Source organism: Vicia villosa, linkage group LG3, assembly GCF_029867415.1.
Source record: "Vicia villosa cultivar HV-30 ecotype Madison, WI linkage group LG3, Vvil1.0, whole genome shotgun sequence".
NCBI classification, from domain to species: Eukaryota; Viridiplantae; Streptophyta; class Magnoliopsida; order Fabales; family Fabaceae; genus Vicia; species Vicia villosa.
In genome coordinates, this window is record NC_081182.1 from 203,378,371 (window position 1) to 203,402,569 (window position 24,199).

Genomic DNA, 24,199 nt, shown 5'->3' on the forward strand with positions numbered 1-24,199 from the left:
AAAATGCAAAAAATTATTTGTATCGGTAAAAAAAACTACCATATTTTTATAATGTATTGTCGGATTTTTTTGATTTTTAATGTTTTTTAAATTGAAATTTTTCGACCTAATATAATTTGGATGAAGTAAATAATGAAAAAGATATTTTGGTTAATATAAAAGTTAAGATGGTGGCCAGATAAAAAAAAATAAAGATTCTTATTCTATTCCATGATCTTAAGAAAGACTCTATGCAATTTCATTTTTGCCTCTCTAAAAACCGGAAATATATTTTTGGTACGTACTACATTTGTCACAAATAGGTCAAGTGTGGTATAGGCCTTCATAATGTAAAAAACCATATCGAAGATATATCCCCGGTTAAGAATCAGAAATATAACCCCAGTTAGTAGAGCGAAAATTTCTACCACCTTGCCAATTTATATATAACCGAAAATATATTTCTGGTATTATGAGAAAATATATCACTTGGCTAGGATATTATCTGGACTCGAGTTGTGACTTTTGACAACAAGTATATTTCCACCAGCTTTTAGAGGTTGTTCGTCGGAAAAGACTTTATCACTTGATGAGGTGGGTCTTGAAGTCCCAGATCCTCTTCCCCTAGCTGAAGAAATGGTAGCCTTTTGCTTTTTCCTCGCAGCTTGCCTAGTATGAGGGGGGATCCATCCTCATCATCTGAAGCAATGGCGGCACTAGTAGTCGAAGTCTTCCGTTTTGGAGTTCGTGGAGGTTTCGAACTCTGAAAATATTTATGTCAAAAAGTTTGAATATTATTCAGAAATAAAGGCATAAGTTAAATTGTGAGAGTATGTACCGTTGGTTTCTTGCCAGTATCAGTAAAGTCATCCTCACTTACCTGCGTGCTTTTAGAAGCTTCGGCAGACTTACGTGCAGCAGCCTCTTTGACATTTTTCTTTCGGCCCAGAGCTATAAGTAAGACGAAAAACAAGTTAGTACAAAGATGAAGAGGGAGAGTTCTAATCGAAAGATTATCTAGTCCACGAACTTCAGGTATTGGAGTCAGAACACGAACGTGCTCAAGACCTATATGAAGATGTCCTTTGAAATTATCCAAGGTATGCTTAGTCGGAACCACTCGTTCAACGCGTTTTTTGAGGACATTCCCACATACAAACCAGTCTGGAAAAGGAGGGCTTAAAGCCACACCAAAGTCAGCACTAGGTAGTGGAGGGAATTTTGGAGGATATAATTTGAAAGCCACTTCATAACGCTGTTCAGGTCGAACGTGCGTGGGCAATTTCAGTTTATCTAATTTATTAGAAAAGTTTTCGCGCAAGGTAATTGCAGCTTCACGAAGGGTCCGACTAAGATCATTAGGCTTATAGATAGTTTCAAAGAACTTTTGGAAAGCTTGAATTTCTTTAATATGTGTTGAAGTACCTTTTTTGAAGTTCTCCTGCACACCAGTAAAAGCTTCAGTTAGTTCTTGCGAAAGACTAGCAGCATCGAAGATCTGGTTGTTATAGTATGTTGTCCACCACTGATGAAACTCTATGGTAGAATAAAAAGCAGGTTCAAAAGAGATGGGAGAGAGGGTCGTGATGCCAACATATTTAGAAATTTTGGACTCGTAGTCGTCCTCGGATGAATGCATAGTATGTAAACACATATGACTCCTTTTGTCATACATGCATTTGGGTTTAAGCTGAACCTGTAACACCCTTCTAAACTCCGCGGCAAATTAAATAAATTCATTCAGAGTACATGAAAACAAGGGTGCCACAATTCCATAATTTATTAAACATCGTTCGGTCATGTCATGCATTCACCGAGGCAATCATCATCAATTAAAACATTTCATGTCAACACAGCGGAAATTAAATCATACGGATTAAGTTTAACATCTTTAAAACTAATCCTTCAAAACATCAAAACACAGCCAGAGTTATAAACCATAAACTCTAAAACATTGCGTCCCTAGTGTTACAAATATCAGAGCATGACACCTGACGCTAACTAAACAACTGACTCATGAGTTAATCCTCACCGAGTCGAACAGCTGCTATCCTCAATCTGAAAATGACAACATGTAAGGGTGAGTCTCATCATAATTAACAAATGTTATAAGGTTATAAAGCAATAACACATCATAGCTGCATCATTCACCCCATTGTTTCATAAACAGACATTCAGACAAGTTTCATCATCACAAACAATCAACCAACACATCATCAATATTTATAACACTAGAATACATCCAATCATGTTATAAAAGTATGCATATGTATGAACTGACACTATGCATGTTGTACCAACATCATCAAATGGGAATAACCCATGACCGATCCAACATCATCAAGATACGACCCTGCCACCACAGATTCCACACAGTGGGAATCATGCCCTTTACTGATCCAACACATCATCATGGATACAACATCAACAATGAATATGAATGAATGCAAACATACATGAACATACTTATACCATCGTCAAGTCTATGAGTAACATCATCAAAATACTCATTTCATCATAATCATCATCATCATCAAGCATGTTTATATATATATATATATATATATATATATATATATATGCATCATTCAATCACAATCACATCATTAATCATCACATAGATTATTTCACAAGGTTCGTTCAGCTCGAAACGGCACACGAAACGAACCAACGGTTCAAAAGTTATGAGTTTTCCAAAATGATTCGTTTTTCAAAAACCTTCAGTGTAACGGGTTACAGAAAAAGCGTAACGGGTTACGAAGAACAAATTTTCAAAAGAGTTTCAGCCGTAACCGGTTACAAGGAAACCGTAACCGGTTACGCTTGACGTAACTCTATTCGCTATTATTTTTGCTTGACCGTAACCAGCCCAAAAACCCCATTTTTCACAACCGTAACCGGTTACAAGCCCGACCGTAACCGGTTACATCACTTGTAACAGCAAAAAAAAGCACTTTTGGCAGCAACTTATTTCCATCCAACACAACCCAAATTGAATCATTTCGACCATACACGAAAAACAGAATCAATCCACAATTATTCCATGTTATTTCATGCCTCAACAATACATTCAAACATAATCAAACATCACAAACAAGCATTTACACATAATTTATCAATTTGAACCATAACAACACAAAAATCATGGATTCTAGCCAAATAATCAATCATCATCCAAATTGACTCAAATCCCTAACTCTATCATATGACTCAATCGATACAAATTCTACATCTATTCTATGCTATCAAACCCTAACCCGATAATAGATGTTAACCAGATAAGTCCCCCCTTACCTTAGCCAAATTCTTGAATTGGTCTTATCCTCTTTGATTCTCCTTCACGTTCTTCAGCTCTCCCTCTTTCAGCTTCTCTTTTTCATGTTCTCACTTCCTTTCTCTTATTTCCCTTATTTTATGAAAAACATAAAATTAGAAATGGGCTCCTTCACAATTACACCCCCACATTACTAATTCCACCATATGGCCCAACAACTTAACATTTTATATTTTTCCACATAATTCGATAAAATGCTAATTTCCAATAATTAATTTAAAACTTAATTAAATTAATTAAATAATAATTTTCGGGATGTTACAGAACCAACCCAAACTGTCTCGATACAAGATTGGGTCGATAACAGAGAAGACAACAGTGACTCTTCGGGGACCGTAGTCGATGATACAATAGTTTAGGCGTCAAAAAAGCTTCCCAAATGACCATAGATTCAGCTTGTTAATCTGGAGAGGTTTCAGGAAATTTTCGCGTAAACCATTCGGGACCCACTTCTCTTTTCACGAACGGAACCATAGAAGGACTGAGGTGATAACGTTTAGCAAACATCATGATGTATGCTCGAAAAGTTTCGCGCAGTTTTCCTCCTTCTTCTAAAGGGGTTAGGTGGGCAAGTCTGGTTCCTTCAACTGTTCGATTCCGAATAGCCGTGTCTTTCTCATCGACAACGCCTTTACTTGGAAGGAAAGCTTCAAAGGTGGCGTTAAGCCATAACTGTAGTAGCCAAAAGGGTCCGGCAAAGAGAAGAGAAGATCCAGTTTTGTAGTTTTAGATGAAGTCTGTTGATTCGCCGAGGCTTTCATGAAGGTACCCTAGAATTAGCTGGCTCAAGTTCAACTTTTTTCCAGCATTGATTTGGTTAGCCATACAAAGATACCTCTTGGCCACTTGAAGAGATCTAGAACAGAAAACACATCTCGAAAGCCAAAGTACCAGAAATGCAATATGCTCTTCATCTGATACTTCGTCAGTCGTTTTGTCATGGTGTTTCATGATGAATGGAGTGAAAGTGGCTTTGATTTCATTAAACTGTATGGTATCGGTATCCATGTAGTTGGGATCGAAGATTTCCCCTGTTGGTCGAAGCCCTGTGATAGCGGCTATATCGAAAAGAGTTAGGGTAATCATCCCACAAGGAAAATGGAAAGTATTGTGGGAAGCATACCAGAAATATATAGATGCTACTAACATAGTTTGGTTATATTCTAAACCTGTCTTTGATAATTGGATCAAATCGTAAATCCCTAATTCTTTCCAGAATGGAGCTTTTTTGGCTTCAACCTTAGCCAACCAGGCGTAATAAAGCTCGGGATCCTTTCGCTAAAGGGACCGCTCTAAACACTTTGAGAAAATTAGTCATATAATCTAACCTAATTTTTTCTGGAACTACAGCGGCTTCAGTCGAAGTGCCTTCTACACTGGTGGATTCAGCTAAGATTAGTTTACCCCCTTTGTCTATTTTGTTCTTACTAACTAAGGGTCTAGTCTTGTAACTACGCCAAAATTGATCTTTTGTATCGCCAAATTTAATAGCACTTTTAAAAAAAGTGATATTGAAAAGGATAAGACATATCTATAATAGCACTTTGTCACAAAACGCTATTATTAAACTTCTATATAATAGCACTTTATACTTAAACGCTATTATAGGATACAAACAATCTAATTTTGATAGCACTTTGTCACAAAACGCTATTATTAAACTTCTCTATAATAGCACTTTCTTTAAAACGCTATTAATATTATTTTTTATGATAGCATTTTCTTATAAAACGCTATTATTTTACTATCATATATTATTAATTAATAAAATAAAAGGCTACTATTTTGTTAGCATTTACCTAAAGCGCTATTGATTTATATAATAAATAATTAATAAAAAAAAACAAAACACTTGGTCTCCCTCACTCTTTCCATTAGCTCCCTCTCTTTCGTTTCATTTCACGAAAACTCTCGGTCTCGCTCTCTTTGATTGCTATATCTTTCTGTTTCTCTCCATCGATCTCTCTCTTGCTCAATCAACAACAACCTTCGGTCTCCCTATGTTCTCATCGTTCTCCATGATTCAAACAGTAAAAACCAGAAACATTCTCATGTCATCAAAACCCTAGAGTTTCAAAATTAGATTAAATAGCAATGGAGTGCAAGTTCAATCGAATATCATGGGGGCTATTACCGATCAAGTCTCGAGGAACACAGTGGTATTTTAAAAAAAAAAAGCGAAGAAGGAGATCTTACACGGTCGGAGCTTGTCCGACGAGACTTCCTTTTTCGGCGGTGGTTCAGTAACTCGGGTAAGCCTTCGTGGTCCCACCTTTCTTCTTCTGTCTTCGAAATTTTGTGTTGTTGATGAATATCTTGAACTGTTGTTAATACTTCGATTTCATTTTGTTGTTGGAGCTGAGTTGCAATCGTTTTACTTCTGCAGGTCTGGTTCATTGCAGGTGAGGTGATGAAGCAGCTGAGTTCAATGGCTCATTGATTCATTTAATTGATGCTGCAGCTTTTTCAAATGGAATACGATACTGCAAAGATCAAGCGTTTTTGTTTGATCTAGACTCAAACGACCGAAGGTATTAATTTTATTCTGTTCTATGATTTTGATTGACTGACATATTTGCGTTGTGTTTTAAGTTTTAAAACTTTTTTTAGGTCTAGAATTCGATCCGAGCCAAGTGGGTGCATATAAGGCGGCAAAACCATTCTAGTGTGCCTATGTTTTTTGTTCACAAGACACAAACATGAGACTGTGCTTAAGAAAAACCATGCTCATTGCCAATTGGATGCACATAAGTTATAAACTTTGAACACACCAAGAATTGGCCTATGGTTGTTGTGTTACATTTCGTGATTTCAAAATACTAACCATTCCATGTGTTTATTTGCATATTCAAAATGTTATGACCATATTAATGCTCTCATTCATTTACCAGCATGACAGATGATCGGGTCCTTAAAGCACGTGGTCATGGGTTCGACCCCGGACTAATGCATATGGAAGAACACTGTTGTGAGAGGTCAGCCCCTTAAATAATCTCCATACTTCAAACGACGAGTCTTTAGGTCACTCGCTCATTCAGTTTCGAGGAGACTGTAGATAGCAAGAAACAAAAATAGAATTAAAAAGCATATATGTCTAATTGGTTTTCTGAAGTTACAAATAAAATGAAACAAAATATGTCAGAGTAAGAAAAACTACCATAATGACAGAATTGGTAATTAGAAGTAGTGAAATTGTGATGATTGGTTATTACTTTGATTTCAGTGCATTATGATGTGTGTTATGTACATAGATAAGTAAAAGATTGATGAATGATCTAAGCTTTGAGTCCAATTATTGATAAGTGATTTACGGGCTGATGATGATATGATAAGTGATGATGATATGATTAGTTTATTATCTTTAGGGTCATCTTTGTTAGGGTCTTATGTGAGAAAGGGGGCTGGCATTTTATTTGAGCACTTAGCATCCACACCTGCTTGGATATGATACCTAATTTTCCAAAGTTCACTTCTTAAATATATGTAATTTAGACTTCTCTTCTAGCACTTTACGTAGTAATTTCTTGATTATCTTTATCGAGTCTTTTGCTCATGGGCTTTTTCACATTTGGTTGATTGATATTGGTAATGATTACTTTGATAGCAGGATGTCAATAGTAGCAAACCTTCTCATCAAAATATGGTGGAAGCAATTGATTCTCTTTATGCTACTTGTTTCAATTGATATTATGATTTAGGCTATATATCTTCATTTTGTTTATTTTTCTATGATATTATTATTCAGTTTGTTTAATCCACCAAGATTCCTTTTCCAAATCTATAGGAAAGATGAATTGTGAATTCCAATTCCAACCCACACTTCAACTAGGTTACTCAGTGAGAATAATAAAAACTAAGAAATTTTCAAGGTAAATGGTTATATTATATTTTTTTAATCTACTGTCCAACCCACATGCCATTAACCATACACAGGATTATAGGATATTTTATTAGTAGTAGTATTATAATGTTTACAGGGACTGATATTCTATCATTTTTGTTTTGCTCACATACATTTATTCTACTCTATGAATTTAATGTGTTTAATTGTGTGTCGCTTCTCACAATATGCATAGTTTCATAACATGTCTCTCACATAAGACATGAAGTAGACCCTGACCAATTTCACGATGAGCTGAAAATTAATTTTAATTTAAAGAATGGTGACTAAAATAGTTGAGCTATAACCCTTAGGTCAAGAGAGTAAGTCAACTCCTCATAAAGGTAATCCTTGACACCGCATTTCTTCTAAAAAAATCTAAAAGTTTCGCAAAGATAAAGTAAATACTTGCATTGACTTTAAGAAATTATGTTGTACTATTTCTTGAAGGAATATGGTTTTATTATAAGTTGATAATGCATTAATTGTTATAGAAATGACTGGAGGGAACATGAAAAAGAGATGTTGAGTTTTATAAATAGCTTAATGAAGATTACTCCAATAGCTAACTCTGGAAATTATCTGCTATATTTCTTTAAAGAATATCTGCCCTGTTTCTTTGAAAAGTAAATATGATATCTCTATTTAAAATCAAGTGTGTAATTTTTGTTGTATTACTTAGGGGAATGTGGGACAATTTGTTATGGAGACTATGAAGGCTAATTATAGAGTTAATTTAGGCATGCTCAACATTCATTTCATTTTGCAATGTATTTATTTTATATAAGTTTATGTCGCTCCTTTGTGGTCTTTGACATATATACTAGATTTAGTGCTTAACTTTGGTGAAACCTTTGCTATAATATTGCTATTTGACAACAATACTATTGCCCTCATGTTCATATTCTTTATTCATGATGGGAGCTTTTAAGTTATCATGCTTTTTTACTTTTAGAATATTTTATATTTGTTTTGATTAACTATTAGTATTTAATAATTATTGGTTGAGTGTTGTTTTGAAAGCCAATAATATTGAGTAGTTAGTGGACATTTATAAATGTTTCTTGTTACACCTCTCACTTATGTAGAAGTGTGGTTTACTCAATTTTTAAACTAATATATATTGAGCTCATACATCAAATTAATATTCCATAGACAAAGAAGCCTATGAAAAAGAAAGTTCTTTCTGTGAAGAATGGTGCAGGTGGTACATGCTGAATTCAGGTACATGTTCCATTAAACTCAAATTTTGATCTTTTCTGGAAAGTTATTAAAGGTTCGTAATTTCATATGCTTCGGGAATTTCTCATTTATTCCATTGTTGTTCATGTTCTTGCCTTTCGTTGCATTTACACTTAGTTATGTGTCTGAAATGATTTAATTATTTATACTTTACATTGTTAGCATAGATGCTATATATATCTAATATGAAACTATTACTCTTTTATGTGATAAGTAAACTAAGACTATTCTTTTTTACTTAAAAATATAACTTTCATAAGAATTTATTATGACTTTAAAAATATAAATGTACTACATGGATTATGGCTCAGTGGTCAAGAACAATATCCATAATATACATGATTATTCTTCTATCTCTACTTAATTTTGAAATGTGTACCTCAAAACTCCACTCATGCTTTTGTTCTTATTTTATATTAACCATTTTTAGTTGAAATTATATGTAGAGACCTCTTTTATATTACCCATTTAGAGTTGAACATCTATGTAGAGACTTATTTTATATTAACCAATTTGAGTTGAACATTTATGCAGGGACCTCTCTTATAACAATCTAAGTGGTTTACTCTCAATAACTATCATAGTTTAAGCCTTTAAGAGACCTCTACTAAGTTCAACTTATGTCATATTATATTGGTATATGAGTTTGTAGGACTAATAGAACTCAATTTTGCTAGTAGCCATGGAATGAACATGTCCTAGTTGTAAAGTACTTTTTTAGATCTTGTTGTGATATTAAGTGGATTTGATTTAAAATATTTGCTATTGATGGATTATAATATATATGCAATGAGTAACTTAATGTGTTATTAGGTATTGAATTGAATGTAGCTTTTTGATATTTGCACACCAAAAGAATGATTTTGTATACAAAAAAAATTAAAAAATGTACTACAATATCATTTTGTAAAGAGTGCTATTAATTAAACATCCTATAATAGCACTTTAGAAAGTGCTATCAATCATGTGCCATATAATAGCGCTTTCTTTGAAAGTGCTATTAAACATGTGCCATATATTAGCACTTTGTTTGAAAGTGCTATCAAACACGTGCCCAATAATAGCACTTAGTTTGAAAGTGCTATCAAAAACAAATAAAAATATGTGCAAAACGTCCACTTCAATAGCGCTTAAGGAAAAACGCTATTAAAAATCAGTACTTTATTAGCACTTTTAAAGTGCTATTAAACAAAAAACGTTTACAATAGCGGTGCGGTTAATAGCACTTTTAAGTGCTATCAAAAACCAAAACAAGCGCTATTAAATAGCTTATTTGGCATCACCAGGTAAAGGACCCATAAAAGCATGAGTTTTTTCAGAAAGAAGGAAAGAGATGATTACCTGGGAAGCATAGATAGCACGAGATTCTTCCAGGTTTGGCTCTGGAATATACTGCTGATTCGCTACTTGTGTGGGGCGTTGAAGTTTTTGGACAGGTTGAAGAGCATCTGTAGTTTCCGTTGATGGGTTTTGGACGGTGGAAGACACCATGAGTGAGTTGCTTCAAGAAATAAAATTGAGACCTAAAAAAGGATTTTTTTTGCGTTCAGAAAGATGAAAGAACGATGATATGTGAAGAAGAGAGAATCCCGAATGATAAAACCCTGGTATTTAAAGGTTTAGTGAAAACTTTTCAAATCTCTATTTTGTTTTGAATAAAGTCCAATAAGACACGCGTCGGCAGCTGATTCACTCGTCTGGCGGTCGAACAGTTATTAGCCTTACTCCTACTATCTAGGAGCAATGATTATGAGTAATGCTAAATGTGGGAGCGCGCGTCTTGAAGAGACGTTTTTGAAAATGACAAGACGTCTTTGAAAGAAAATTCATAAATGATTGGGACGTTAGTCAGATTCTTGGAACTCAAAGAAGTGCGAGGAAATCGAAATCTCATTGTGGCAAGAAACGCCTATTTCTCTTACTTTTCCGAAACAGGCATTTATTGGGGGCAATTTGTTAGCTGGAGATTTCGATTATTGTATATGCTTTTCGAAGATTTAAGGTTCGAAGAGAAAATGAATTTGGATGGCTATTTCTGAGAATGTTATTTGTGATGAAGATTCCTAAGTTCGAAGTTGAGTCGAGATAGATGATCTTCGGGGCTTAAATGGTTTTTCGAAATACAAGGTTATTGAAACTTAAAGTATTTCGAAGCATTCTCGCATAGAATACGTTGCCACGTATCGAATAAGATTCGGGCGGGAGGTTTTGAATTTCGAAATGTTCTGTTTAAACTAACAAGGACAAATGGTGCCCCAGGGATTCGAAACACATGCATGCGGGCAACGTGGCATTTTGTTAGTGTAGGACCGTTAGGGTCGAATTAGTATAAATAAGGGTCTTAGTATCAGGATCCAGGGTGTTCATTTTGTACAAATTACTTACAAAATCACTCAAGTATCAAGCGTTAAGAGAAAGAGTTGTCGCTGAGAAATGTACGTGTAACACCAACACCTTACATATGTTTGTATTTTCATTATAGAATCGAAGTATTTTACATTCCTTTACTTTTCTCGTTAAGTCTTTCCATTCCTGCAATTTACATTCCTTTTTACTTTCTTGTCGAAGTTTTACTTACATTTATTGTCTAACCAATTTACTTTTCGTCATACATTCATTTAGTTTATTTCGCAAAGTTATTTTTTACATTTACAACATAACCTTATAAAACAATAAAAAACCAAGAGAACATGAATCAAATAATTCTGAAAGACAACTTTTCGACACATGTCCTAGGATCAATCTAGTCGATCCTGCGAGTAACCAAAGTATATTTATAATTTGGAAGACTAGCGGTTGTTTACTGGAAATCACCGTAAGCAGCCGCTCATTGTATACTTGCTTGATATTTGAAATACTATCCGGGTTTTTTCGCTTCAAATCGGCAAGTATGTTTTTTGGCGCTACTTTGATTGTCGATAAGTCCGAAATAACCTTCTTCTCTTCGCGGGACAACCGACACGCAATTGGATGCCCGTATAGCTTGGTTTCCGAGGCATGATTATGAAGTCCACAAATGACGCTAAAACGCCACAAATCATCAATCCTACAAGTCACGCGCAACCTAAACGGACACCCACACTTTCTCGATCCCGTGTCTTCGTATTTTAATACCCGGTTTGTTGGTACATACTTCTCACCTCTCTCGCAATTCAACACGACAAAAGCTTTCTGTTTACTACTTCCATTATCGGACCTTAATATGACAATGTCAAATCCAAGTTTAGTAGCTTCACTTCGAACCCAATCAAGTAAATGTTCACGACTAGCGAAGCTCATATCATTTGTAAATTATTGTCGAACATCCACCGCAACGGTCATGGTTTTAACATCGTTAACCGACTCTTTATCAACGTCAACCTCTTCCAGAACTTCTAAGTCATCGGCGACAATGTTGTCCGGATGCACCATACCTAACATATGCAAAAATATACTAAAGTTGTTAAAACTGTTTTTTTATTTCTGCCAGGGCTTATTTCAGAAGTACATTTCCGAAATTTGTCAGGTGATTTATTTCGGAAATGAACTTCCGAACCAACGCATATTTCAGTCATCTAAATCATCAACAATGTAGTGTAATAGGAGATGATTTGAATGATGTTTACCTCAAATTGTAGCTTTCTATGCTCCCTTTAGTATGATCAACCGTTTGAAATTTGATTTTGAGACGAAAAAATTGATTGAGTTTTGGAGAGGGTTTGTGATGAAAATGATGAAATAGTGAAGGAGGGAAAACTGCATATATGGACATCTTATTTCGGAAATACACTTCCGAAATAATACCTGAAACGTTTTTTTTTTTTAATTTTCAGTGATTTTGGAGATGCATCTCCGAAAACACCACAAAAAAGGTGTTTTCGGATATGCATTTCCGAATTCTGGAAAAATCTGGAAAAAAAAAATTATTTCGGAAATGCATTTCCGAAGTAAGGATATTTTTGAGTTTTCGCTGAAGATTCTCCCCATAATTTCGGAAATGCATTATCTAGAGGATACTTGATGGTCATATAGCGGGTGGATAGCACTCATTTTAGTACATTGAATGCGAGCATTTTCGAAGATATTAGCTTCATTCAAATTTATCTCCATAGTGAATTCATATTACTTGCTGCAGTATTCCTTGCATCCCATCTGAACAATGGGTTATGCAGAGTCCTTGTTCTAAATTCTCATTGTCACGAAGAGATGAAGATAAAGTGATTGAGAAAAGAAGACTAGAATTTCATAATGCATGGAATTTTTAACAAACTTGAACATAGCATTGTAAATTAAACAAGGCCAAGCCAAAATGAATTAAAATTCTCTATATAAATAAACAACAAACACATTTTGTTTTTAACTGAGTATCAATGACAACTTAAGCTAAAATCTTTCTCAAAATCCAAAACTTACTTTATTTCTAACAATTAATGGTACTCAAATCTATTTCAATTTTTGCCTTGAAGCTTCAAGGTAAATTCCTTCAAAGATAAAAGAACTGCCTTCAAATTATTCTTAGCACCTTCATCAATCAAGTCACCATCACTGTTAAATTTTGCTGGAGGCTGAAACGCGTTGAGGAAAAACTCGGGTTTGTTGATGAAATGTATATCGAGGAAAACTCCAACTTGTCGAAGATGGTAGTGCGATTTCGCACCACCATGTCCTCCTCCAACGCTCACTATAGCAGCAGGTTTACCAGCCCAAACATTTGGTGGCCTTGATGCCCAATCAATTGCATTCTTAAGTGGAGCTGAAACAAATACATCATAAAAATCAAATTTATTTTGTACAAATAATTCGTTAAATATATTTGACTTTTTTTCTTTTATTAGCCATTTAATCTTAATAACCACTCGAGGTTGGTGTTTGGTGTCAGACACGTGCCTAACACCATAGAATATAAAGATCTATTATAACCTCTGTTGTATTACTTTATCACAGAGGTTGTAATACATCTTCATCACACCATGGTCGTCGATAATTGAAATTCGACGGTTAAGATAAAAAAATCTTCTGATCTCGATTTAAGGATTATCGATGATTGTGAAAGTGAAAATAAGAGTTGTTATGATGATTAGTTACCAGAGAGAGAATAATTATATTCAGGAGAAGCAAAGAGAAAGGCATCAGCTGCAACAATCTTTTGGCGAAAAGCTTCAATTTCAGCGGGATAAGTTCCTTCTTTCTCAAGATCAGTGTTCACCAATGGTAGATTCGAAATATCAACATTTTCAATTTCAACACCCTCAACAACACTTTTGCTCAATTCAATAGCTACAATCATCAACAATAATAATCAAATTAAAAATAATAATAATTCAAGAATCAAAGTAATTAAAAATGTTAGTCAATTGTAAGACCAATTATCCCCAGAGGTTAGCCTAGTGGTAAAAACTTTGGTCCGGAGAGTGTGTATTCTCAAAGTCTCAGAAGCCTTGCTCTGATTTTAAACGAGACCCGCAAATAGGCCATAGAATTAGTTCTCTGAATTAATTCTCTCTCTGGATTAGTCAGTCGTAAGATCAGATATCAAAATTTAAATAAATAAAGTGAGTAACTAACCAGCACGGATGAGACCGGTGTTGGTAGAAGCTTTTCGAATAGAACCAGAGAGAGCAACGATTTTAATAGCAGCAGCCATTTTGTTTGTGAATGATATTTCAACTGTGATAGGTGAATTGGAAGAGAAGAGTAGTTGTATTTATATATGGTAGTTGTTAGATTTGTGTGGGGATATGGTCATGAAAAGTGGCCAGATACAAAGTAAAGTATAAAATTGGAGATTGGAAAAGATGATGCTGTGCATTACGTAAGTGCTGATCACATTCAAAAGTTAGTCAACAAGTACTACTTTTGAATTTTTGTAATGATTTTGTTTTTTTAATTGTGTGTTGGACGTAAAGTGTTATAATTTATATTTTGTTTTATTTAAATAAAATAAAATAAACAATATATTTTAAATTTCATGTTAAAGTGTTCCATTTAAAGATTTTAAATAATTTTTAAAAAAAAATATATCAATTATTTTAATATCAAATTCATTGAATATAGAATTTTAATTTCTAATATATTAAAAACAAATCTTTATTAAAAAACATACTTTTTTAAACCAGTGTTTCAAAAACACTCGTTAATATTTTCTTTTTAGAAATGACATTTCAATTAAAAATTTATAAATTTCATCTTTAGCTTAGAATTAATTCAAAAGTTTAATAAAATATATTTGAAAAAATAAAAAATAAATTTTATATTTTATAATTATTTTGAATGATTCAAATGTAAAACCAAATATAAAGTGAATATATAATTAAATTCTTCTTATCTCTTTCCTTTCAGCAAAATATATGACTTCCTCTCTTTTTTTTATCATATATTATTTTATTGAATTTTTTATTTATCATAATGAGTTATTTATGTTACTTTTTTTATTATAACTTAAAATATTTATTACTTTCTATTGTCTTAATTGATTATTTTATTATTATTGATGAATGATAATTTTGTAAAATAATTTATAAGTTATTTTTTCATATTAAAATAATTATATTATTTTAATATTTATAAAAGTGTAAAAATATATTTTCTTTATGATGAAATTTATTATTTTTAATCATGTCAATATATTATTTTGTAATCATTTTTAATTTGTATCATCCTTTTAATTAAAATTTAATGAATAAAATTCACTTTTTAAATTTCAATATAGCATGTTTGAATTCGTATCCCTAAATCTAACATTTTTTGTATAACTATCAAATTAGAGGTATTCACGGTGTGGTTTGGACAATTTTGACAAAAAAAATCATCCGAACCGTAAGAGAAAAAATCGTGCGGTTTGATTTGGTTCGGTAAGCTTTTAGAAAAAAAATCGAATCAAACCAATGCGGTTTGGTTCGGTTCGGTTTTTTACAAATATTTTATGGAGCCATACATACACATATAGATGACAACATAACTTTGTATTTAGACATTCATACACTATCAAATAACGACAAAATTCGTCATATTTTGACAACAACTTTTCATTTAATATGTAAAAATTAAATTACAATATAAAAATTATTATAATGAAAAAATAGAAGAGACGAGAGATTAGTGAAGGCGAAAAAGAAAAAACAAAAGAGTTGAGAGATCAAAGAAGAAGATGTGCGGTAAAAATGAAACTGAAATGAGAAACATTTGTATAAAAATGAGAAGGTGAAAAAGAAAGAATAAAAGAGAATAGACATTATAGAAAAAGAAAGAAGATGTATGTGGCAAAGAATGTGCGATAATGCTATTAGAGATTTGAGAAGATCAGGATTGAAATCATATGTGTAAGAATGAGAAAATTGTCGTAATCATAAGGCTAATGTATAATAGATTTAAGTTTCGATTGAATGTGAGTTAAGTAAAAGTTAAGTTGTAACATAATACAGTTTGATTTGGTTTGGTTCGGTTCGGTTTATAAAATACAAACCGCAAACCGAAGTGAAACGTGACATTTTGTTAAAAGATGACCCAAACAAATTTGAACCAAATGCAATTTTTTCCGATTTTGATTTGATTTAGTTTGGAGTTTTTTATTGGGTTGATTTGATCTTGAACACCCCTATATTAAATAAAGTGTCTTAAACGTGTATCAAATAAAATTTTTGAAGTCAAGTTGTCAAATAATTATTTTTCTATAAGTAACTCAGTTGTGAAATTCAATGTTTTGATTCCTTCCTTTGGTCAATAAATCCTAATTATTTTATTTAATTAATGCTCATTGGTCAGTATATAGCTTGTGATTAAGTCTAGATCCATAACAATCTCAGTTTGTATCTAATAGTACATTAATAATCTTTGCAATTTCTGTCACATGGCTGGAGGCTGGTCTATGAATTCTCTTAAGGGAAACTAACAAAATATCCCAAAAAGTTTATGATATTCCTTTTAACTAAAATTAAGAAAAGACAGAATTTTATTTGGTGAATACAATTAAATTGTGTTTGGTTAAGTTTTGGTAATGTAAACGTGCACGTGCAACGCATCCTAAAACACAAACTTAAAAAAATTGAAGCTTTAAATTAGTGTTAAGCAAACGTACTTTTGTGACTTTTTTAAGCAAGGATTTGATTAATCAAGAGTATTAGGGGTACTCAATCCCAATTACAAAACGAGGAAAAACCTCGAACAAAAAGCAAATTACTCACCAAATGCATCTTACCGAATGAAATACATCGGGTCCTTACAAAATTCATAAAAATTACATTTGGCGTGAGTAATTTCACCGAAGAAAGATCACTTCCACACTATAGCCTTAATACTCCAAACCAAGTCATAAACGCAACAAGATTCATTCGAAAAAATCACTGAATTCCTCTTAATCCAAATATTCCAGCACATTGCAATCCAAACGATCCCTTCGAAACCCTTCTTAACCCTTTTCTGCTTGAAAGCTGCCTTAGCCTGCAGAAAACTCAACCACACCGTTGTTTCTTTACCCATCTCCACGCCAACCCAATCGGATATGATCCCCCACGCCTCCTTTGCGATAGAACAAAAGAGAAGAAGATGATCCAAAGATTCATCATAATTGTTACAAAAGACGCAACTTAAATCAGAATAAGATGATATATACCCTCTTACGAATAAATGATCTTTCGTCGGTATTCGGTTAATAATACATCTCCATATGAAAGCTTTGATTCTATAAGGAATTGACGACGACCACACTGCTACTGCCGCCTTTAAACGATCTTCGTCGATAACTGACTGAAAATTAGCAGCTGCCATATAATCGTAACCAGCCCTGACCGTATATCTTTCATCCGATCCTATATTCCAGAACAAAGAATCAGCCAAGTGAGCCTTCGGCCGAAATTGCAGCAGCAAAGAAAACGGATTTTGTAAGCTATTCCCAAGATACTCCCCCTCGTCTAACTGAATTCCTAAATCACCCAATTCCCAACCATTATTATGAAGGATAGAAAAACACGTAGAAAGGGGGGGTTTGAAATAAATGTAGCTTTAAAACTTGTAAGATAAAAATAATTTGCACAATGATTTTTATCCTGGTTCGTTGTTAACTAAACTACTCCAGTCCACCCCCTTGGAGTGATTTACCTCACCTGAGGATTTAATCCACTAATCACACAAGATTACAATGGTTTTCCACTTAGATAACCTCTAAGTCTTCTAGAGTATTCTAATCACAACCTGATCACTCTAGGAACACGCTGCTTAGATACCCTCTAAGACTTTCTAGAGAATCCGATCACAACTTGATCTCCTCTAGTTCTTACAACTTAATGTAAACAAATTCTTATAAGAGTTACAATGCTTCTTAATAAGCTATTATCACAACTGTGATTTTTCTCTTAAGTTTAAGCTTAATCTCACTAAGATATTACAACAGCAATGTAGTGAGGTTGAAGATGAAGTTTGAGAGCTTTTTGAATTTGACAGCGTTTCTGTAAGTTTGCGCAAAGTGTTGTATTCAGATTCTCATCAGAACTTCTATTTATAGGCGTTTGAGAAGATGACCGTTGGGAGCATTTAATGCTTTGCGTGATCCGTACAGCATTGCATTTAATGTTTCACTCTTTTGTCAACTACCTCGAGCCTTGCTTTCGCTGTGTCTACTGACATTGCCTTTAATAGCTTCTAACGTTCCTTTTGTCAGTCAGCGTAGCCTGCCATCTTGTACTTGCTTCTGATCTGATGTTTGTGTAAACAACGTTTGAATATCATCAGAGTCAAACAGCTTGGTGCAGAGCATCTTCTTGTCTTTTGACCTTGAAGTGCTTCTTAGCGTGATACCATGAGAACTTCAGTGCTTCTGCTTCTGATCTCAAGTTCTTCTGATGCTTCATAGACCATGTTCTGGTTCTGCTTGACCATCTTCTGATGTCTTGCCAGAGCATGTTCTGATGTTGCATGCTGAACCTTCTGAGTCAGTGCTTCTTGCGTTGATTTTGTGCATACTCTATATGTGATTCCTGAAATGGAAATTTCATAGGATTAGAATACCACATTATCTTATACAAAATTCATATACATTGTTATCATCAAAACTAAGAATATTGATCAGAACAAATCTTGTTCTAACAATCTCCCCCTTTTTGATGATGACAAAAGCATATATAAATGATATGAATTTGCAATCAGAATATCAGACGGCTAAAGACAATTACACAGTTATAGCATAAGCATATAAACATAGTGTGTGAATATGTCTCCCCCTGAGATTAACAATCTCCCCCTGAGATAAATAATCTCCCCCTGAAATAAATACTGGAAGAAATTTATAAATAAAGGGCTTCCCTGAGTATTTTCCATTTCAGTTAAGACGATCACATATGCTTAGATCTTCAGAACATTCATTGCTTCTGCTTCTTGCTTCCAAAGGACAGCTTCAGAGCTTTGAATTTCTTCTTGAATCATTGCATGCTAGATTGTATCAGAACATTGTTGAATGTACCGGAGCATCATCAGAGCATCTCTACATCCTGAAATGTTGCAGAACAAACTAAACGTTAAAGACAAAGCATGAAAGAATCAGAACATAAGATATGTATCAGAACATATAATATGTATCAGAGCATAAAAAGAATGTATCAGAGCATGTTGAGAATGTTTCATGTGTTAGAACATATTCTGCCACAAGAATATCAGAACATTCTTCTTTCTTGCTTCTGATCTTGAAGCTTCACAGCACTCAGCTTGCTTCAATTTAAGAACATTCTTCTTTCTTGCTTCTGGTCTTGAAGCTTCACAGCACTCAGCTTGCTTCAATTTTCATGAGCTTGTTTCTATATAGAATTGCTTTTCCTCATGTCTTTGCTTCTCATGTTGAGCTTTTCAGAAGGTTTTCAATCCTGCAAAACACTCAAAGACATAGAACTTGCAAATTCTGTTAGAAATGTGGAGACTTACTCCCATCAACTGATAATATAAATCAGATCATTTATCACATTTTCTCCCCCTTTTTGTCATAACATCAAAAAACACAAAAGATTCAGATGAAAAACAAACAATATGAGAGAAGGATAAAGAATTTCATTCATTGGAAATAATCAGAAGATACAAGGGATGAGAAGATAGATGCACAAAGTAGATGCAAAAAGAAAGAGACAACTAAGACACAACAGACTACGACTGGCCTAGTTTGGAAACTATCTTCGCCAGAAGGTCTTGAATCCCAGCATTGCTCTCAGCTTGCTTCTCCATAAATTAGCGAAACTCATTGTTGGTATCTTCTTGCTTGTCCATGCGAGAAGCTAGTTCAGCTTGATTCTTTTGAATAGCCTTTAAAGTCTTCACTAGAAGAGAGGGTTCTCCAGAAGAAGCTTCACAACTTCTGTTCAGAGGGACAACATTCTCAACAGCAGTATCCATGGTGAGATCATCATCATGATTTTCCTCAACAGGAATATTCCCAGCAGGATGATCTTCAGCATCAGCTTCTTCCCTAGAAGCATCTTCTTCATACTCAGGAGCAGGAAGATCAGAATCTCCATTCTCAAGGGCTTGAAGAATGGCAGCAAGATTCCTTGGTGGAGTAGGACCTTCAACTTCTGGAGGATAAATAACTTCTGGAATGACCATATTGGGGGACTTCTCAGAAGGATTCTCCCTCAGAAAGTCAAACAACCACTTGAAGTCTCCTGTCAGAACTGGATACTTAGGTCTCCAAACCACAATATCCCTGCAAGGGTTGCCGTCCAATTCATCAACATACATCTTCTCCTCAAGAACTCTCCTGTTTCTGATGGGATGATAGTATACACCATCATCAACTTCTAGACAATGTCCAGCAGCACCAGGTGCAGCAGCCACAAGTCTCCTCTGAACTTCCATAGCTTCAACCTGAAAATTCTGTCGAAAGCGTCTCCAAAGATTTCGAGTAGAAACATCATCAAGGTCGTTAAAGAAGGCATCTCTCAAGATATCCAGCCTACGGACAAAGTCATGTTTAAACAGCTCAAGGTAGATATGAGGTTCAGGTTCAGGAGGGTTGAAGGTAAATCTGTAGTCAGGGTAAAGAAGGCAGTATGGGTTGGATTCTCTGGAAGGTAGGGGATGGGATAGAGAAGGTCTAGGTTCTGTGGTTGATGAGGATGGGATATCTGTGGGAAGGATTGATGAGGATGGATTATCAGAATGTGAGGATTCTGTGGTGAGGGTAGATAAAAAGGGAATATCAGAAGGTGTTGGAGGATAGACATTTAGGGGTAGTGGATTAAGAATAGCAGGAGAAGGAGGTGGTTGGATATTAAGAACAAGGGTTTCAAGGGAGTGTAACCATGCTTGCGAAAAACAAGATGAGCAGAAGACATTTCTTCTTGACTTGAGGAACTTGAAGAAGGATTCTTGGAGATATACTGGGATTCAGTTACGAACTAGGGTTTATGCAATGAATGAGAGAAGAAAGAGAGGAACGAATGCAGAGAGAGAAAGTAAAAAGATGAAATGAAAGTGAAGATGGGTATATAAAAGGGTGGATTTTAAAAAAAAAATCCAATATGTTTTAAACTAAATGATTACAGAAAAACATGACATCAATTTGCATTTAATGAGATATGACGTTAGGAGAGATAAAGTGAGAAATTGACATGATTTGCACAGTTACCTAGGGAGGCGTCTCCTCAACTGTACGCATGCTTGTCCAAAAATAGTGAACACGTGTTCATTTTCTGGAAAAATTGGTGACAGCTGTTTTACTTTAAAAGAGATTCTGAGTCAACTTAGATAATGAAACGTTAATAATAACAGAATCAGAACTTCTAATTGATCACTATCAGAACTTCTTATAGAAACATAATCCTAACACGTTTCAGAACTTAACCATACGTAAGAACTTCTCATCTTCTCATTCTGGGCATAAATCCATACTGATATTCTTCAGAATGAACTTAAATCTATCTTCAGCAAGGGGTTTTGTAAAGATATCAGCCCATTGATGGTCTGTATCCACAAAGTTTAAAGAAAGAACACCCTTCTGAACATAGTCCATAATGAAATGATGTTTAATCTCAATATGTTTAGCTTTGGAATGCAAGATAGGATTCTTAGATAAACATATGGCAGAAGTATCATCACAAAAGATAGGAATGTTACTCTCATATATTTGATAATCTTCTAGTTGACTCTTCATCCAGAGCATTTGTGTGCTACAACCAGCAGCAGCAACATATTCTGCTTCTGTTGTTGAGAGGGCAATGGTAGCTTGCTTCTTGCTGTACCAGGAGATTAGATGACTTCCAAGAAATTGACAACTTCCAGAAGTACTCTTCCTTTCAATTTTATCTCCAGCATAGTCAGCATCACAAAATCCTACTAAGTTGTATTCTTTAGATCTTCTGTAGACTAAACCAACATTAGTAGTACCTTTCAGATACCTCCGAATTCTCTTAAAAGCAGTTAAGTGAGATTCTCTAGGATCTGATTGGAATCTAGCGCACAAACAAACACTGAATAAAATGTCAGGTCTAGAAGCAGTTAAATATAGAAGAGATCCAATCATACCTCTGTACAACTTCTGATCTACCTTCTTACTTACCTCATCTTTACCTAGGACACACGTTGGATGCATAGGAGTTTTGGCTTCTTTGCTTTCAGAAAGATTTAAACTTCTTCAAAAGTTCTTTCACATACTTCGTTTGATGAACATATGTTCCATCAGAAGTTTGATTGATTTGAATCCCAAGAAAATACTTGAGTTCTCCCATCATACTCATTTCAAATTCAGCCTGCATAGACTTAGCAAACTCCTTCCCAAGTGTAGCATTAGATGTTCCAAAAATAATATCATCAACATAAATTTGACAAATTAAAATGTCCTTTTTAGATGTTTTACAAAAGAGAGTCGTATCCACTTGTCCTCTAGTGAAACCATTGTTCAGAAGGAAAGAACTTAATCTTTCATACCAAGCTCTAGGAGCTTGCTTCAACCCATACAATGATTTCTTTAGTTTGAAAACATGTTCTGGAGACTTGGAGTCTTCAAAACCAGGAGGTTGGTGGACATAGACTTCCTCATCTATATAGCCATTTAAGAAGACACTCTTAACATCCATCTGATACAAAGTGATGTTATGTTGAGTGACAAAAGAAATTAATAAGCGAATAGATTCTAACCTGGCCACTGGTGCAAAGGTTTCTGTATAGTCAATACCTTCTTGCTGACTATAACCCTGAGCCACCAGTCTGGCTTTGTTTCTTACCATTTCTCCCTTCTCACTTAGCTTGTTTCTGAAAACCCACTTTGTACCAATGATGTTGAATCCTTTTGGTCTAGGAACAAGATCCCATACATCATTCCTTGTAAACTAATTTAGTTCTTCTTACATGGCAATTATCCAGTCTGGATATTCTAGAGCTTGATCAACAGAAGTTGGCTCGATCAAAGAAACAAGACCCAATTGACATTCTGCATTATTCTTAAGGAATGCTCTTGTTCTGATAGGATCATCTTTCTTTCCAAGAATCACATCTTCTGAGTGAGCTGAGGTGAGTCTAGAAGATCTTCTGACTATTGGCTCTTCAGAAATTCCGTGATTCTCTAAAGATGCAGCAACTTGATCTTCTGATCCTTTGCTTCTGAGACTTTCAGCTTCTGAAACTTTGCTTCTTGGTTCTTCAGCTTCTGATATATCAATATCTATATCTGCAAAATTCTCAAACTACTTTGGCTTTTCAAGACCAAGCTTATCATCAAATCTGATATTTATTGATTCTTCTACAACCAATGTTTCAGTATTGTATACTCTGTAACCTTTAGAGTGTTCAGAATATCCAAGAAGGAAACATTTTTGTGCCTTAGAATCAAACTTACCAAGATGATCTTTAGTATTCAGAATGAAACAAACACGTCCCAAAGGATGAAAATATGAAATGTTGGGCTTTCTGTTCTTCCACAATTCATAAGGAGTCTTATTTAGAATAGGTCTTATAGAGATTCTATTCTGAATATAACATGCAGTATTTATTGCTTCTGCCCAGAAGTGCTTAGCCATATTGGTTTCATTGATCATGGTTCTGGCCATTTCTTGTAGAGTCCTATTCTTTCGCTCTACAACTCCATTTTGTTATGGAGTTCTAGGGCAAGAGAAATCATGGGCAATACCATTTTCTTTGAAGAACTCCTCAAAGAATCTGTTCTCAAATTCACCACCATGATCACTTCTGACCTTTATGATTTTGCACTCCTTCTTAGATTGAATCTGAGTGCAGAATTCAAAGAACACTGAATGAGACTCATCCTTGTGTTTTAAGAACTTTACCCATGTCCAGCGGCTATAATCATCTATGATGACTAATCCATATTTCTTTCCTCTGACAGACGCTGTTTTGACTGGTCCAAACAGATCAATGTGCAAAAGTTCTAACGGCCTAGAGGAAGAGACAACATTCTTAGACTTGAATGCAGGTTTAGAGAACTTGCCCTTCTGACATGCTTCACAAAGAGCATCTGATTTGTATTTCAGATTTGGGAGTCCTCTGACCAGATTTAGTTTGTTAATTTGAGAAATCTTTCTCAAACTAGCATGTCCTAATCTTCTGTGCCAGACCCATTGCTCTTCAGAAACAGACATAAGGCAAGTCACCTTCTGCCTCTCAAGATCAGAAAGATCAATCTTATAAATGTTGTTCTTTCTCTTGCCTGTAAATAGGATTGAGCCATCCTTCTGACTTACAGCCTTGCAAGACTTTTGATTGAAGATTATGTCATAACCATTGTCACTTAATTGACTTATGGACAATAAGTTATGCGCTAATCCTTCTACAAGAAGTACATTAGTTATGGAAGGAGA

The 24,199-nt window shown here is 34.5% G+C and overlaps 1 protein-coding gene and 1 long non-coding RNA gene across 5 annotated transcripts; one reads left to right on the plus strand and one right to left on the minus strand.

Moving 5' to 3' along the window:
- The first annotated feature begins 5,174 nt into the window (after positions 1-5,174).
- Positions 5,175-12,528, plus strand: LOC131593345 (uncharacterized). Of its 4 annotated transcripts, XR_009280903.1 has the most exons (5): positions 5,175-5,565; positions 5,700-5,844; positions 5,924-7,182; positions 8,349-8,417; positions 8,970-12,528. It is a non-coding gene; the product is annotated as an uncharacterized LOC131593345 (long non-coding RNA). The 4 variants fall into 4 exon arrangements; XR_009280901.1 differs by having other exon boundaries at positions 5,924-8,417; XR_009280902.1 differs by having other exon boundaries at positions 8,349-12,528.
- A 200-nt stretch (positions 12,529-12,728) lies between these two features.
- LOC131593344 (NADPH:quinone oxidoreductase-like) lies at positions 12,729-14,147 on the minus strand. Its single transcript, XM_058865823.1, has 3 exons — positions 13,980-14,147; positions 13,500-13,691; positions 12,729-13,167 (listed from the first exon to the last, which is right to left on the minus strand). Exons 1-3 carry the CDS (start codon positions 14,056-14,058, stop codon positions 12,863-12,865), a joined length of 576 nt encoding a protein of 191 aa, XP_058721806.1. The 5' UTR covers positions 14,059-14,147; the 3' UTR covers positions 12,729-12,862.
- Between the last annotated feature and the right edge of the window lie 10,052 nt (positions 14,148-24,199).

Bases quoted from the DNA above. Each gene is read 5' to 3' on its own strand.
- LOC131593344 (XM_058865823.1), bottom strand. From the start codon at position 14,058: ATGGCTGCTGCTATTAAAATCGTTGCTCTCTCTGGTTCTATTCGAAAA. The intron at 13,692-13,979 runs GTTAGTTACTCA...TGATGATTGTAG, and splicing joins CACCGGTCTCATCCGTGCTG to CTATTGAATTGAGCAAAAGT. The intron at 13,168-13,499 runs GTAACTAATCAT...TATTTGTTTCAG, and splicing joins ATATAATTATTCTCTCTCTG to CTCCACTTAAGAATGCAATT.